Source organism: Corvus kubaryi, unplaced genomic scaffold (genome assembly GCF_017639235.1).
Source record: "Corvus kubaryi isolate FWS band 111438036 unplaced genomic scaffold, C.kubaryi_AGA036_p1.0 split1-65, whole genome shotgun sequence".
NCBI classification, from domain to species: Eukaryota; Metazoa; Chordata; class Aves; order Passeriformes; family Corvidae; genus Corvus; species Corvus kubaryi.
In genome coordinates this window covers 1,310,356-1,327,095 of record NW_024582080.1, presented here as the reverse complement: position 1 = coordinate 1,327,095, position 16,740 = coordinate 1,310,356, and the positions used below count along the sequence as shown (strand labels likewise).

Here is a 16,740-nt window from a genome sequence, read left to right as displayed (position 1 = left end):
TCTAGACTCCTCTTCAGACTCTTCTAATCTTCTGGACTATGGAAGGGAAAAGGGCTTCCTTCTCTTTTGGAGTGGCAGTCAGGTTTTCCACTTGCCTAGACATGTCTGCTACTTTTCCCTGCTCGATAAGGGGATGGGAGGGATGCTTGCTTAGAAACTTTGGGAGAGGACAGAGGGGGTATCATGTCTTGGGTGAGACCAAGGAATTGTGTAGGTACTTCATTTGTTTCCCCTGAAGGACAGGTTAAGCCTCTGTTTCCAGGAAACTAAAGCATTTACTACACTGCTCATGTGATATAGGAGAATAAGTAATTGCCTTTTTAGAAATGTGTACTGGCAAAAGCAGATTACTGTAACATAAAACTACCAAATCTCAAATCCTTGTACCTATTTAATGTGTCAAGAAGCCTTAATCTTGTAACTTTCTAAAGAAGTATGAATAGGAGTCAGTTGTAATTAAACTATCTTGTTTATCCACTATTCTTGGTGTTTATTTGGCATATTACAATATTTAGATAAGGCAGAGCTGGCATCTTTGTAAAATTCAGTATGCCCTTCTCTTTCCAAAAGATACCTGCATCAAGTTTTTCTTCTCCTCCTGTGTCTGTCAGTTTCTTTTGGGCTGCAGCTTAAATGACCAAACACTGCAGTCAAGTTTTTCAAGGTGGACCGTTGTCAAAACGGACATGGCAGGTGATTGCATTGCCGCTGCTTTTTGGGACATTCTGTGGACAGGTTCCTTGGCCTGCTAGAGCCACTGGACAAAAGTAGTACTTAGTTGGTGATCCTTGCTGCCTGCCGGTTGGTTTGTGCCGACCAGCTGTTGAGTGATGAGTTTATTTTGGGATGCTATGGGATTACCTAGAAACTTCATTTTGCCTTCAGGTGAAGCCCGTATGGGTACATTTCGGTCTTTGGTCTGGTGTCAGTAAAGGTGTGATTAACAGTGTTAAGATCTACATCTGAATGGAAGTGCTGTAAAACGTTTTACAGGATATAATGTCTCTGATTCACACAATAGCAGTAACTGGAAATCTACTAGATTTTTGTATTCCTTCCTTGAGTTTTGATGTTGAATAGAGAATTCCAGCTCTTTTATTCTTTATCAAACCAGCAGGTAAAGTGTTGATTGTATTCCAGACAGCTTTGTATCCTTCAGTATTGGTGCAATTTGTGTTGAATTCGGCCAACTAACTTGCTTTAAGTCCAGTCCCCTGAGGGTTGTTTGATAGGTTTGTACTTGTAAACTGGGTAATTGGTATATGGGAATTAAAACATGAGTGCTCATTTCTCTCTTCTTTGCTGGTAGTAGCTCAGTATGGAGGTTAAACAATTGCAGAGAGGATATCAGTACCTCGAAGAATATCCTTACAAAAGAGCTAGTAAGAAATAAAACATAGCAATTGCTTTTCTGCCAAGATCTTTTGGAGCAGTAGAAGCAGACAATGTGGATGGGCAGCTCTGTCTGCTTCCACAGGGCTTTCAGGTGAGTCAGCATCATGAGCGGTAATAATTGGAGGTTTGTGGCTTTCCATATTGGCATGAGAGTCTGACTTCAGTGAGTCATTACCCACCACCAAGTAAAAGAGTTATGGTAGATCTCTCATTCATCCAGTTTGCTGAGGCTAGCCAGGTTCAGATACTTGAATTATCTTGCCACAGACTAGTTAACAGAAGGCAGCTGGGCTTAATTTTAGGGGCCCCAAACTGGGGATTAAAAAAAAAAAAATGTGGCAGCTCCAACTGCAGAAAAACTAGTTTTCTTTCAGTGGTCTTTATTAACCCTGAGGAACACAGGTCCCAGACAGATCATGGCATAAAATACAGTAGCATAAATACTGCACTCTGCTCCTAATGTACCTAGTACTGTGTTAAATGTTACAAGCCAAAAGGAAGCTTTAAAATATTAAGGTTCTGCAGCACACAGAGAATCTCAACTTAAGTTTTAATATCTTCTGCAAAATAATAGAATGTTTACCTAACAGAGGAGCAAATACCTTTTGGGTGAAATAGTAATCAAATGAAATAAAACTGTCTTGGAGTATCAGATCAAGGTACTGACACATTTTGTTTGGCTGCTTTGGTAGATCTGTTGCTTGTATTGTGGAGTCCATGCCCCTTGCCTGCATTTTTAACTGGGTCAGCATAATTTAATGTAAGCTGTGATAACAAAGCCAGAAGTGAACTTGTTCTAACTTTGTAGTCTATACAACTTGAAAAAAAATCCCATTTTTTCTTAGAAGGACAATTTGGAGCTTTGTTTAGGAGCACTTGGTAATTAGGTAAGTCTCAAAATTGGGCTTGGGGAAGAAGAGTCTGACTAGAACATACACTGGTGGAGGGGGGAAAGATGGGGAATAATTCATGATGATTGTAAGTAAGGGAATAAACCTAGCTAGGAGGGTTAATTTGGACTAAACATTTGGTTTACTTTGGCATGGATGTCAAATCTTTTTGTATGTCCAACAGAACTAGATGGGATTGGTGTGCAGAGCATCATTGTTTTTAATTCCTCCCGTTGTGATTAAGTAGTTGCGTTCACATCATTGTAATGCAGTCCCAGAATTCTTCATCCTATATTGTGATATACTTGCACTTCTTGGAGTAAGCTATATGCACTTTGAAAGTGTGAACAGGTAGAACAGCAGTATCACCTTCTGTCAATGTCCCTTTGTCTCTTTTCGTCTGAAGCCAGCTGTTATCAGAACAAGTCTGAAGCCAGCTGTTATCAGAACAAGTGGAACAATATAATCAGTTTAAGTCTCAACTTTACACATACTAATTATATGCCTATGCAAATTAGGAATATTTAGCTTTTAATGTTAACCAAAGGTAGGCAGCTGACAATCTTAATCATCTCATCAATTGTATACAAACAAGCATTTTGATGGGGGTTTTTTCTGCCCCAAACCAGCCCAGCTCCTGAGGCTTCTGCATTTTCATGTGCATTGCAGTATTTTGTACTTGTTGAAAGGTGTCAGGGAAGGAATAAGGAAAAAAGGCCAGTAAAGCAGTTTCTAGGCAAGAACAATGTTTACTTCATCAATACAAACATCACCTTTTACTGTCTTGCACCGGCACCTGTGTTGTGAAGTATATAAATTGTACTCTAGGATATGCTCATACGCAAGAGGGAAGGCATTAGTTAAATCCAATCGAGCTGTTGGAACTGGGCCAGTGTCTTTTTTTCTTTTAGTTGGGCAGGTGGAAGTAGTCTAGAATTGACTTGTAAATGCTAAGGTGTTTGGGTACCCTGTATGTTTAATCAAGCTGCTTTACTAACCCAGCTATGTGTTCAGGGTAGCTCTTTACTCACGTAACTTCTGATTTTCTGAGACCTGTTTCTGTAATGCTGAGAGGCAAAACCAGAAATAAAGAATTTAGCGATGTTTAGATGCAGAGAAATTAGAATTGGTCAGTGATTTTGTTCTCTCCATTTAACAGCTGAATTTTCAAAGGAATTAAGTGCACATCTTACTAAAGTTCTAACTAACTAAGGTTGGTTAGGAAACATAACTTTTGTATCCACAGAATAGCCAAAGCTGACATTGGGCTGTGGTGTTCGTCTTGTCAAGATGGTCCTTGCTTTCCCACTTCCATGGGCTAGCTTGAGGCTGATATGTGCTGGCCAGCCTGCAGGAGAGTGGGGGTAGTCAGCTAGCTGGTTGTGGGGCAGCTGGCAGTATTGATGTGCTGGTTGGACATAAACATCTGTTTCTTGCCTCTTCATTTCTGATGTTTTGTGGACTTGCTTGCTCAAGTTGTAGCGGAAGTGGTCTAAATGTGTTGATTAAAAGATGACACTGCTGAGGTATCCCACTTAATGAGGTGGATACTCAGGATGAGCACCACACTGAGCTCTCTTTATCTTGTTGTTACAATGGTAGGTAGATTTTTAGTTGTTAAATGCTGGTTATGCTTTAATCTTCCTTCTGACACAATTGGTATAGCTAAAAGTAGTTAAAATTAAAATTCATACCACTTACTGTTGCAGCATTTGATTATTTTTTCTGTGCAGAGAATGTACATTATTAAGCATCTTGTACATTAAACTTAATTTTTGATTTCAAGGATTCTGTATCCCAGCATACAAAATGAAATGTAATGACCTGAGCTTCTGACTAGTTGTATCATCCACACATTTAAATGGTTTTGGCTTGCTGATTTGTACTGTAACTGGGGATGAAGTAATCTTACCAAGTGTCCAGAATTCCATGAGTCCAAAAGTGATATGCTTAAGGGACTTCAAAGTGTTTGTAATCAATCAAGATTGATTTTTAGATATGAAGTAGAAACTTAAAATTAACAGAAACCCTAAGAGTAGTTTTGATACTAACTTATGAATGAGATTGAGCTTGCTAAGAGTAGTAACATTGTTTTAAATCAGTCTTTCATAAATGGAAGACTATTCCGACTGCTTTGTCTAAGGTGTGATTCTTGTCCCTTTGAATTAGCTTGAATTTTTTTTTTTTCCTCTAGCCTTGTATAACTGTAGTAGGGTTTGGGGTTGTTTAGGTTTTTGTTCCCCCTCACTCTGGTACAGCACACTACATTATGTATTTGCTACAGAGGATTTTGAAAAGTCTTATCTTGTTCTCATGTACAAGTACAGCTGATTTGTTTTGGGTTTTTTGGGGTTTTATTTAGTTTACAGAAGCTATATGGGTTGCCTTTTCAGGTAGTTTAATGTATTTATTATACAGTTAAATGTTTTTTATGTTAAACAAAGGCTCGAAAAGCTTGTTAGACTTACCTCCTTAGAATCTCAGTGTTATTCAACACTTCAAAGTAATCCTTGTTTTTTTTTCCTGAAAGGTTTGCATGGCCATGGTAAGGCACCAAGTGGCAGTGTGATAGCAGTGGTATTCACTCTTTAACATGTAATCCTATGCACCTTCACATGCAGTTTCATGAATGGTACTGGTGAGGCATGTGTTGTTCAGTGAAAGGTTTCCAAATATTTAGTCACTGAAAAATAATTCTTTGAATGTGCTGGTGATACAGCTTGTGCTGATAATGCAGAGTTTCAGAGGCCATTGCTTTTTGATCAAGAGTTTTATGCAGTTTTGTGTTCTGTCATAAAACAAATATCAACTGAAAAATAAGGAGGGCATTTCCCTTTGCCACAGGTGGCTGAAACTGAACTTTTGAGTTTGTTGTCATCTTCTTGTTGAGAGACATACCACCCTTGTTGAGAGATCTGAAGCACTGATCCGATGAGAGCAGCTGTATTCTGTGTTGCTTCTGCCTTCTGAGTGTGTCAAAGGCAGTTTTACAGGGACCGTGGCATTCTTTTCCTCTTTTTTTTTTTTTCCTCCAAGGTCTAGTATCTCTTAAGTCTCTTGTCTTTTGTCAGCTTAGTAGTTTTGTGTTTTGTATCGCAGTGAAACAAAGTTCCCTTGCAGCCCTTAACACAGCAGCCCTAATGTGTGCAGTAATTTTCTTCTTTGGCATATGAAATTATTTTCAGATTTGAGGGAACTAGGAATTATTTTTCCTTCAAGTGGAAGGTGTTAGGGAGAGATTCTTCTTATGTAACTCTTTGTATCTGATGTTGGGAGAATATTCAGAAATTCAGGGTAGAAGTGAAACACTTATTTATCTAAAAACATCTAGCATCTTTTGGGGGTGAGGTTTATGCTTTATTTTATACAATAACAAAGTGATGAGGAACTTGAAATTAGAAATACTGCTAACATCTACTTTTGACTCGTAACAAGACTTACAGTACTTGGTGCATTACTGTGGTTATGTCAGCCTGTCAAACACACTGGTAAGTAATTGTTCCTTACATATGGTGAACTGGGGAGAAGAAATCTCTTGCTACAAAAGCCTTGTGGACTTAAGTCTGACTTGAGTCATGTATAACAACTGAAATGTAATGTTGTAGCACGGCTTGGTAAGTGTTGTGTTCTTGTTTCTTAATAGTACATTCTGCCTGGTAGTTACTCATTTTTACTGTTTGCACTTCGTGCATGGTGCATTAACACCTTGTGTTTAGGAGTGTCCTCATGGTTCAGATTCTGCAGCTGTCATCGTTTTTGTGATTTGTAGGATTTTGCCTATGCCGTGTTTTCCGTTTCTGAGATTTGGAGTTTGTATTTTTTATTATTCAGTGAAACAGTTCAGCTTTGGCTTGGGGGTGTTGAGATGTGCTGTTTCAGTGTTCCATGAAGTTACTTGTTTGAGTACATTATGCTGAGAAGTGACCATAGTCAGAAGCTGTGGATGTCAAACCCTGTATTAGATCCATTCGTAACCTCTTGCTAGGCTTCAACTGGTGTGGTATCTATAGACTTTAGCAGATGTCCTCCCAGCCTGGAAGCTGGGAATGAATCCTGGCTTAAGTTGCAGAATAATATTGTCTCTTCTCTCTGTTTTATCTGACCTGTATTAGCTGGGGAAAATGTTTAGCCTTTCTACTACTGTGTAAATCTATTGTAAGTGCCTGTCTGTTCCCTACATGCTGGGTCTTGCAGGTTGTGTTAAAGTGTGTTATTCTGCTTACAGTGGTAATGATTCCTTGAAGGGAGGCTAGCAGTGCTGGTTAAAACTGCTTCTTTTATATGCTATTACATTATAATACGTGTGCTTCTTCTGAGGCTGTAGGAAGGTGCTGATGACCTGCTGTATTTCTAAAATGGTTCATCTGAAACACAAGCTTTAAATACTTTCCTTTCAAGAAATGCCAAATCAGGACAAAAAAATTTCTGTATCATTTAAGTCTGTTTTTTGGGGAATAAAATCTGGGCTTTGCCAGTGTTCCTGTCCTATCCTGTCCCACTCTTCCCACCTCACCCCACCAGATAAGATTAGAAATTTTGCCTTTTGATCTGCAAGTTTTAAAATAAGGCTTCCAAAAATCCAGCAAGAGTATCCAGAATATAGTGCTATATGTATACCTGCATTTTGTGTAATCAGATGAAGTTGAAACATGCTCTAGGTCTTTCATGGCAAAGATGGCTAAATTGTGGACATTCAGAGTCGTATCATAGAGCAGTCTGTCACTACTGTATCAGCTCCGATGGTAAAGAGGAGAAAATCAACCTGGGCAACAGTCTGGAGAAATCCTCAGTAAGCATCATGAATAAAACTAGGTAATCAAGCCAATGTGAAGTGCATTCATGTGTTATTTTATGTACAGTCTATAATTGCCACAATTGTCAAGTATGAATGAAGTAGAATCTTTGGTCTTAAATACATTCATATGCAATGTTCATCTCATATGTCAGGGACATAAAGTGTCAGGTTAGAAATAGTGTCAGCAGACTTCAAGCAAGGAGCACTGATCATGTCCCAGCCGTGGCAACCAGGTTTAACTGCCAGAATGCTCCACAGACTCTTTGGGAATTTCAGTCCCATATGCTTGTAGGAAGACTCTAGCCCCAACATTGTATCACTGATTCTTGGATGATCCTAATGACCCTGACAAACAGATGTTTTTTTTAAAGATCCTATGCCATCAGGAGACTCTGTAAGACTGAGAACCCTTAGTTTAGTGGGAAGTTAGATAACACTCATTGGTTCCATGGAGTTAAGACTGAGTGATATCCCAGTTAACAACCTACTTGCTCTGTGAATGGAGAGGCAGCATTGGACTTAGTGGTGGGTACTGCCTGTCCTGCCTTTTAAAGGAGGAAGGTAAAAAGAAAATGTACCAGAGCTGCTTTAAAAGATAAAACAGTCATAGTAAGTTTAAAAGGAAATACAAAAGAACAGCTAAAAGGATAAAACCCAGCTACTATGGAGATTCCCTTAAGAGTATTAGAGCTCAGAAGATCTATGGTACTGGTCAGCAAAAATGTGTGCAGAGGTGATAACCTTTTTTATGGATCTTTCTAAAGAGTGGTAGCTTTCTAAATGAGGAAAAGATGGGAGATTCTTGCACATTAAATGTGAAAACTATAATGGAGTAGTGAAATATTTTGAAGATCAGCTTGATAAAAAACAAAAAAAAAGGTAAAAAAATATTGGGACAGAGCTGTAATAGGGTAAGATCAGAGGGGCTGAAGTAATGGAAGTATGAAACAAAGATAAAATCCTAATGGAAAATCTGAGTGAATTATTTGCCCTTAGAAAGCTTAGAGTCTTCCCAGCAGAGACTTTATGGATGGCTGACTCTGAGTAACTGTCTTTAGTCAAAGCATTGTTAGAGAAGGTTTTAGAGTAAATTGACGAAATGAGTAGTAATGCCTTGCCCTGGGACTGCACTGTATTTGGTTTTTTTCTAAACCAAAAATATCAAGCTGCTGAACTGTTCAGCACAGCATATAGTGTTCCTTAAATCTGCCCTGCTTCCAAAAGAGTGTTAAGTGATAAATCTTATTGTTGTCTCCCAAGGAGCTTCAGATTTCGTCTGATTTTTCTGTTTGGTATAAGTGTTCTAGAGTATTATTGCATAGATAAATGAGTCAGTTGTAGGTGGGGAGCAAATCTAAAAGTAAATTGTGCCTTGCATCAGTTAAATCACTGAGACTTCAAATTCAGCACATACAGTATTGGATTTTGGAGAGGGAAATTCTAGTGGACACTCAGTTGACTGATTATGATGGGGTATGCCTTAAAATTTAACATAAGTAGGAATAAAATACAAGATTTTAAGGGAAGGTGGGGTGGCGTTGCTAGTGATAAGTTCAGTAGAGTTTTGATGTCTAGAACACAGAATGATCAAGAAAAGGAGACTTTACAGCATTAACTACATTTTTTTATTGAAATGCTGAGTTACAGAATCATAGAGTGATGTGAGTTGAAAGGAACCGTAGAGATCTAGTTCTAACCCTCCCGCCATGGACAAGGACACCTTCCACAAGACCAGGTTGCTCAAAGCCTCATCCACCTTGGTCTTGAACGCTTTAGGTTTGGAATATCCACAGCTTTTCTGGGAAGCCTGTGCCAGTGCCTTACCACCCTCACAGTAAAGAATTTCTCCTAGTATCTAGTCTAAACCTGCCCTCTTTCAGTTTAAAGCCATTCCCCTTTGTCCTGTCACTCCATGCTCTGGTAAAATGTCCCTCTCCAGCTCTCTTGTATCCTGCTTAAGTACTGGTAGACAGCTGTCATGGGGAAGAAGTGTTGAAAAACTTAAGGCTATATAATGTCCTTAAATTTGACATGTTTATTAAGATTATTCCAATATAAAGTTCTAATAGAACAAGAAATTTGAATGACTGGTCTTGCTAGTTGCATCTGATGACTTAATGTGTTCTTCATTTGTTCAGATAAATGAACCTACCTGATGCCCTCCCATTCCCCAGCTATCCAGTCCTTATCATACTGGGCTGTTGCAGCAGGCTCAGATGGTCACAAGTATCAAATGTTTACCAAAATGATGAGGAGGGGAAATATGTGCAGTTCTGATAGATGCTGTAGTGCTGGTGTTCTCTTACTGTAGTGAGGACTTGCTTTGTTTAAAGTAGTAGAGTTCAATCTTGTAGATGTAAAAGGAGAATTTTGTCCATGTTTACATTAATGAGCTGGTTAATCAAGCAGTGGGCAGGAAGACAAGCCTTCTTTACTCTTGAGTGAACCCAAGATACTGAATTTCAGAATGGAGAAGAGACAGCTTCAGGGAGATCTTACTGCAGCCTTCCAGTACCTTAAGGGGGCTTATAAAAAGAAGGGAGAGAGGGTTTTTATACAGACAGATAGTGACAGGACAAGGGACAATGTTTTTAAACTGAAAGAGAGTAGGTTTAGATTAGATGTCAAGAAGAAATTCTTCACTGAGGAAGTGGTGAGACATAGGCAGTTGTTGATGAGAAGTTGTTGATGCCCCATCCCTGGCAGTGTTCAAGCTGATGGGGCTCTGAGCAACCTGATCTAGTGAATGCCCATGGCAGGGATGTTGGAACCAGAAGATCTTTAAGGTCCCTTCCAACCCAAACCTTTCAATGATTCTATGAAATGAGTACTGCTATGCAAAGTGGTTGAGAACAGTGAAGCTGTTGCATCTATGTCCTGTATATATTCATGGTGTGAAATCTGCTAATTTCTTCTACCTGTGTTTCATCTTTAGCATGTTTGATATTTTCATAGATGGCTGATGGGGAGTGCTGGTGTTTGCTGTATACTGCTGGTCTTCACTGGTACTTTTTTGTCAGGGAGTTATTTGCCCTAACTCAAAAGGAACATGATAGTGGCAGTGAAGGTCAGTAGCAAGGTTAGGACATAGAAAGTATTTTAAAAGGCTAATTTTAGTTAGTGTGGGTGATCTCGCTGGAACTGCCAGCAGTCATCCAGTCCTGTTCTCCTTTGAATTGCATTCTGATGGTACATGTCTTTTCTACTGATTGTTAAATGAACCTAGGGAGATTGCCTTCAGTAGGCTAAAATTCTTCTTCATTCTTCTGGTCTCTCTTAGCTAAGAGGTGTAGCAGCATTGTCAGGAATGCGTTCTGAGTGCCCAGTATCTTTAAGGAGCTGAGATGCTCACAGGCTGGTTTGCAGTGTTTAGGCTATAGATCCTAAGGAGTCTCAGTACCACTGTACTACTTTGTTTTCTCTTTCCACAAGCCTGATCGGTCTTGTTGCACAGTCATCTTCTGATTTTAGCCAGAGAACTGGTATAGGTTATATGTTTGGGTTGTGAATATGATTATATGGGAGCATGAGATTGTCTAACCTGGATTTGCTGCTGCCTGTGGTCTGCACATATAAACACGTGGAGAATCATTTCAGTGAAAACATCTGGAGAATCATTCTAGTGAAACTCCATGGGAAAGTCAATATTTTGTACCTTTGTGATACTACTTCTGGTTTGTGACACAGCTTTTTGTAAGGTGTATAATCAAAAAAAAAAGAAAAAAGGGAACAAACCAACGAAACAAAAAAACCCAACCCAAGCAAAACATCACAAAAAACATGTGCATCCTCATAGGAAAAATTGAGTTATAAATTATGCACAATTTTCCATGTCTTTTGATGAATAACTGCACTTTTTACTTAGAAACAGCTGATTCCAAAACAGAATACTACTTTCTTGACATACAAATGATTTGGGTTTTTTTTCATTTACAGACTATGAGAAGACACAGAAATGAAGTTACAATTGAATTGCGGAAGGTGAGTCTGCTTTTGTTTATCAGTTGTGTTACTTTGCTAACAGTGGTCTGGTGTCTTAACTAAATATTTTTCCATAAGCTTTGCTTTATAGCCCCAAACTTACATAGAAAAGGTGTAAACTTGTTAAATACTAACTGTGGATTCTAATTTAGTTTTCTTCTCCAATTTGCGAAGCTCAGTACAAAAGAGCAGTACTACTTCACTCCAGTGTATCACTTGGAAATAATCTATTTTCAGTTTCTATACAAGTTATTATAGTGGAGCTGTCAGCTGTTCAAATGTTTAAAATCTCTGAATGGAAAAAGGGAGAGTTTTTGCATTTAGAAAGAGAGGTTGTTCTTTTATTTTGTTTTCTGAAAATTATTGCTTCCATGCTGTAAAGGGAGTTAATTTGGGGGTCAGATTTTGGCTGTATTGGGTAAATGTCAGTATGGCTGGGAAGATCACGAGTATGAGAGCTGATCTTGTTCACTGCTCTGCCTAATTAGAGCATTTGTTACACCCTTGTCATTAATAACTCTTCCAACAGCCTTTCTAGGCACCTCAAAGACTTGCTCCTAAGGGATGTTTTACGAGCTAAGAGAATGGGAAAACTTCTGTCTGCCCTTGGGTACCTTCAGTGTATTTGAGGACTTCATACTGGCCCCTTTAGCTTTATCCTGTTGAGACATCTTCAGTTCTTCACCCTTTTCTTGAACATTCTCTTTCCTAGATTTGACTTGTTGCTGCTCCTCAGATCCAAATTGCCTGTATTTTCCTGGAAGTGTGGAAATCTGAAAGGATGCAGGCTGCAGCTGAGGTTTAAATGGAACAGTGAAAAACAACTCTTACACAGTATTCCTCTTGATATTGAGTATGTTGTTGACAGGCACACAGTCTGTGATCCGTTATATCCTTTGTACACTTCTTAGAGTGCCACAAAGCAAATGTAGTTGTTTGTTTTGTTTGCATGGTTAAATAAATGCAGATTTTAATTTTTTTTACAATTGACTTCTGAATTACATTTCCTTTTTCCAGGCTTTCCCATTCTGTTCCCCAGTATGTTTCAGGACCTCTCCAGCTTGGCATAACCTGTATTTTCTATTACTTTCATTAAAGACCTCATAAGTGTTTGGTTTGAATATTCTGGGTATAGACCAAGCTCCTTTTGATCTCCCATTTGATGCTCATCTCCAGTTTGCCAGTTGAATCCTTGACAGTTTGAGTGGTGCTTGCTTAGGAGTGCACACCCACCGAATTCCATCAATTTTTTTTTTTCATTATTTCCAAACTGAGAAGACAAAATCCTTGCTGGAAACAAAGTGAAGGGTTTGTAAATATAAATTATGTTGATAGAAATCAGCTTGACTTGTTTTTGAGAAATTTTGTCTGCACTTATCACCTGATTGTGTAGGACCAACCAAAAAATCTTGTGCTAGTATTTTCCTGGGATCCTTCTGTTCCTCTTGAAAAAAAGATACTTTGTTTTTTCAGGTCTTGCAGAAAAACTTCTCTATCTCATTATATTATAAAAAGTAAATATTTCTAAGATTCATTCTGAGACTATAATAATTTGTCAAATAATTTAATGCAGATGACTGGAAAATGATCAGCAATGAAAATTTATGCTGACATGTTAGAGGCCCTGTTTGTTCAGAACTGGTGTAAAACTTGCTGTATAACTCTGAAATCTGTACTGGAAGGAGTCATTCATAGCACTTGGGCAGCCTGTGCCTGCTAGCAAAGCAGAGCTGTAAAAGATGGCTTAACTAATGCAGCATATCCTTATACATCTTGTTAAATTGAGCTGGAATGTGAGTATTCCAGTGCAGTCTTTGGAGAGGGCTTTGCAGTGCAAAGTGAGAGTTTTAATTTTAATTTAATTCTTAAAATTGCGTTTTGTAACAGGTCACAATTTCAAGGCCAGTTTATTACAGAAGCGTGGTGGGGAGCAAGTCAGACACTTAAGGCAAGGGATTGTTCTGTGTGGAAGGAATCCTCCACGTGCCAGTAATATGTGAGTGAAAACGAGAGGAAGCCTATGAGCTGCCGGTGACTTCTCACTGAAAATTGCACACGCAAAGATCAGTTACACATTTAGAGGAGAAGCCTGAGCATGGATGTAGGTCAGACTGTAAATGAAGAGTGAACAGCAGCTGCAGCACTCTTAAATGCAGGAAGTGGCGTTCTTCTGGAGTGTTGGTTGAAAATCTTCACTGCAGAGACCAGAAGAAATCTGCTTTAATAATAAATTTAGCATGTGTCAGCTCAGGTGGTGCTGGTGGGCAGCTGGTTTGCTGTGGGAGCTCTGTGGCAGATGAGATTCTGTAGCATTGCTTCTGGTATGGAATTGAGACTGAAATGTTGAGGGATGTGTTTTATCAAGTTCCAGGATAAGTTGTAATATCATTGCTTCAGTCTTTATCTTTACAGTTAACACTGCTACTCTAGCATGAGTATGCCAAATTCAGGAAATTTGTTGGCATGACCTTAGTAATCCACTGGTGCCTCTTCAAAGCAAAGGGCTATCTTCTCTTCATTGCAGCTACCCAGATGCTGCATGTACACCTGGCTTTGAAGAAAAGAGACAAATTGAGTATATTCTTGATCTGTACAGTTGAAGCACTACATAGTCATGGGTTTGTCTTTTGATTCAATGTGGATATAAATATTAAATGAATGGATCTAATGAAGTTGCTCACATCTCTGTTTAGTAAGATGGAATAAATAAAAAATCGTGGCTTTGAACAGTAGTAAACAATTTCTGCGTGCATCAGTGTGAGGTGTTTATTCTCTTGAAATTACAGACATCAAGGTGCATTTGCAACACATTGTGTTTCAAGAATATATTATCTCTATTCACTATCTTCACACCACAACTCTTATTCAGGAAGAAACTATTCTTCTTCCCGTTTATTTCCCAATCATTTATTGTTTGCTTAGGAATTTAATTAACAAAGGTTAACAAAGCTGTCTGGCATGAAAGGGTAGCAGTAGTCTGGCAGATTCCAGGTTGAGGCATGGGTTGGCATCCTGAGCCAGTCAGATGACACTCCTGATGGTCAGATGCCCTTGTACTGATTCCATGTTGGCTTTGTGTTCTTTGCATTTTGAGAATGGATCTGCTACATTTCTGGAAAGATAGTCTTGGTCTCTGTTTGTTGTTTGTACAGCCAGCAGGCCTGAGAGCTTAAACAGTAGCCATCTCCCTTACCTGACAGACAAGATAACAGTGTCAGTTTTGGTGATGGAGACTGCATCAGGATATAGAATACAGAACTTTTCAGTGTAGTGTCTTGGTGAAGTCTGATTAAGAGTGTTTATCACTTGGTTTCAGCATCACAGAAACCTGAAGGCTGCTCTGTTAGTAACAGGAACCCTGGAATTAATTGGCTTAGTCTCAATCTAAAGGGATGTAGGGTGGATGAGCAATGGTTAGGATTCAGTTTAAGGTTCTATATCTGAAGGAATCCTGTAACTCCGTTGCTCTGAGAGATCCTTTGATTCTGGGTGCTTGGCTTTCTTTGAGGATGAAGTTTGACTTGGGCCACTAGTGTGCCTAAAGAAAGGTAGTCCTTAGCCAGGTCAATGATACGGTCATTGAGTTAGATGTCACCCTTCAAAGGAAGCCTTAGCACTCCTAACCTCAGCAGAAACACAGGATACTGGCCTGCCAACTGGAATCCTAAGAACTTCCACGATCTCACACAAGGTTTATTTTTGGCTTTCTTGGCAAACTCAGCTGCCCCTGAGAGCTCATAGACATGAGCTCATGAAAGCTCTAATTGCCAATTAAGTTTGGTGCAAGGCAAAGCAATTATTTGCTAAATAAGTGGTGGATTAAAGAGTCATGGGCATAAGTCTTTTTTTTACCTCTTTCCCTGGCATACTGTCCTTGTTTCTACTCTGATCTTGCTTAAATAAGATTGCATATGTCCGTGGTAGCTCCTAAATAAAGTAGAAGAGTCCTTGAAGAGGGGAGTGTGTCTTCATGTTGCTAGGAGTGCTTGGGTGGGAAAAACCTTTTTCTGATTCTCAGTAAGTCTGAAAATCCAAAAGGAAAAAATCTTCAGTTTCAGGATAGTGAAACTTGCATCAGTTACGTGTCTTTTCCAGTTCAGTATGTATGTATAGCTTTTTAACACTGTAAAGAACATATTTTAGTACACAATATAAGTCTACCAGTTCCAAGAATGACTACAACGACAGGGACACCGAATCACTATTAGTATGTTTGTCTGGAAGTTTCCCTATCAAGTGTTAGTAGCACAAATTCTTGGAAAAGAATTTGCATTTACTTGTCTCAACTGATTCATTTAAAAAAAATAACCCTAAGAGGAAAATTACATTCCTAATGGATTCTTTTAGAGGCTTAGTTGAAAAGGGCTCTGAAGAAATTCTTTGGAGGCTTGCTTGAATCCATTTTGGTAAGACCATGCTGTTCCCTGAATTAAGAGGCCTCAATCTTTGCAATCCGTGCTTAGGGCTTAGGCCATACACTGGTGTTTACTTATTTTTAGTCAATCTGCTCCTCTTCTGAGACAGATAAGCACTAACCAAACAGGAACATTGTGATTGCTCACTGTTGTGACAAAGGGGAATTAGCAAACTCAAATGTAGAACCGTTGCCTACGTCTCCTAACTGTGTATCTGTAGCTATGTGCTTTATCTGAAGAAGAATCTTGGAATCTAACTGCCTTTGCATGCAACTGGCCTCATATCCGTGGGTTGTAGAATCATCAAATTGACCCGTTCACCTTTCTTACAGTTCTACAGGGTTTTTTAAAATCTCTCTAGGCGTTAATGAATTCTAAGACAGTAAGTAGAGACAACTAATGGTCCTTTCCAAACCATTAAATAAGTTAACTCTTTCCCCAGATTCATATCCAAGAGCTGTTAGTAAAGGCTCACTTAGGCTACATAGCCCACCTAAGAAAACTTTCATTAAAAGGATATTCAGAAGAAGTTTTCAGAGCATCCCTTTAACATGATGAGGTTAGAGTGGTAGGCATTTTCTTTTTTTTTTTGTGATGCACCATGACAGGTACTCTCACCTTCTAAAACCAAAATTGGAGATTATGTGTAAGTAAAGCCTAGCAGTTCAGCTCAGCCTGTCACAGTGGTAGCTTAAAAGAGATGTCCAGAAAACCTGAATCTACCTCCATCACTGGCTTGATCCCTCAGTCTTTCCTTGGATGTAATTGTAAGGGGAAGAGCTACTTGTTGTCATCTGTGAGTATATGTAATACTGGCTAGCATTAGGAACTTCAGTTCCTGATGTTGAGATGTTCTTGAAGTTCTGCTTTTGGTCCTCAGAAGACTGAAACATAATTATCTTAAGTTTGTGCCACAAGAACTTTGACTGGCTACTGAGCTCCTAAACTTTCCCCTGACCGGAAGAAACACTTTGTAATGGTATTTGTTACCTGCGGGCAAAGATTTTCTTGTTTATTTCTTTTCCCTTTTAATCTTGAAGCCTCATAACAGTTGACATTCTTCATAGAGCTTTCCTGCATGTCCAGTGCTGAAAAATACGTAGAAATTCCTATTTGACATTAGAGCATCCCATTGGCCATGTTCCATTAGAGCATCCCATTGGCCATGTCCCATAGTACTAAGTGCAGTGCAGCACAGAGCTTGTTGGATGTTCTCTTTACCCATAAGGAGTCTTCTGTTAATCATGTTTTTGAACATTTGAAA

The 16,740-nt window shown here is 39.0% G+C and overlaps 1 protein-coding gene across 2 annotated transcripts in view; it reads left to right on the top strand.

The window, feature by feature from the left end:
• Positions 1 to 16,740, top strand: part of KPNA3 (karyopherin subunit alpha 3) — a 48,176-nt gene that overhangs the window by 8,796 nt on the left and 22,640 nt on the right. For both annotated transcript variants that reach the window (XM_042014143.1, XM_042014142.1), the window contains exon 2: positions 11,017 to 11,061. In XM_042014143.1, the coding sequence (XP_041870077.1) occupies positions 11,017 to 11,061 (45 nt within the window). The remainder of the gene's footprint in view (positions 1 to 11,016; positions 11,062 to 16,740) is intronic.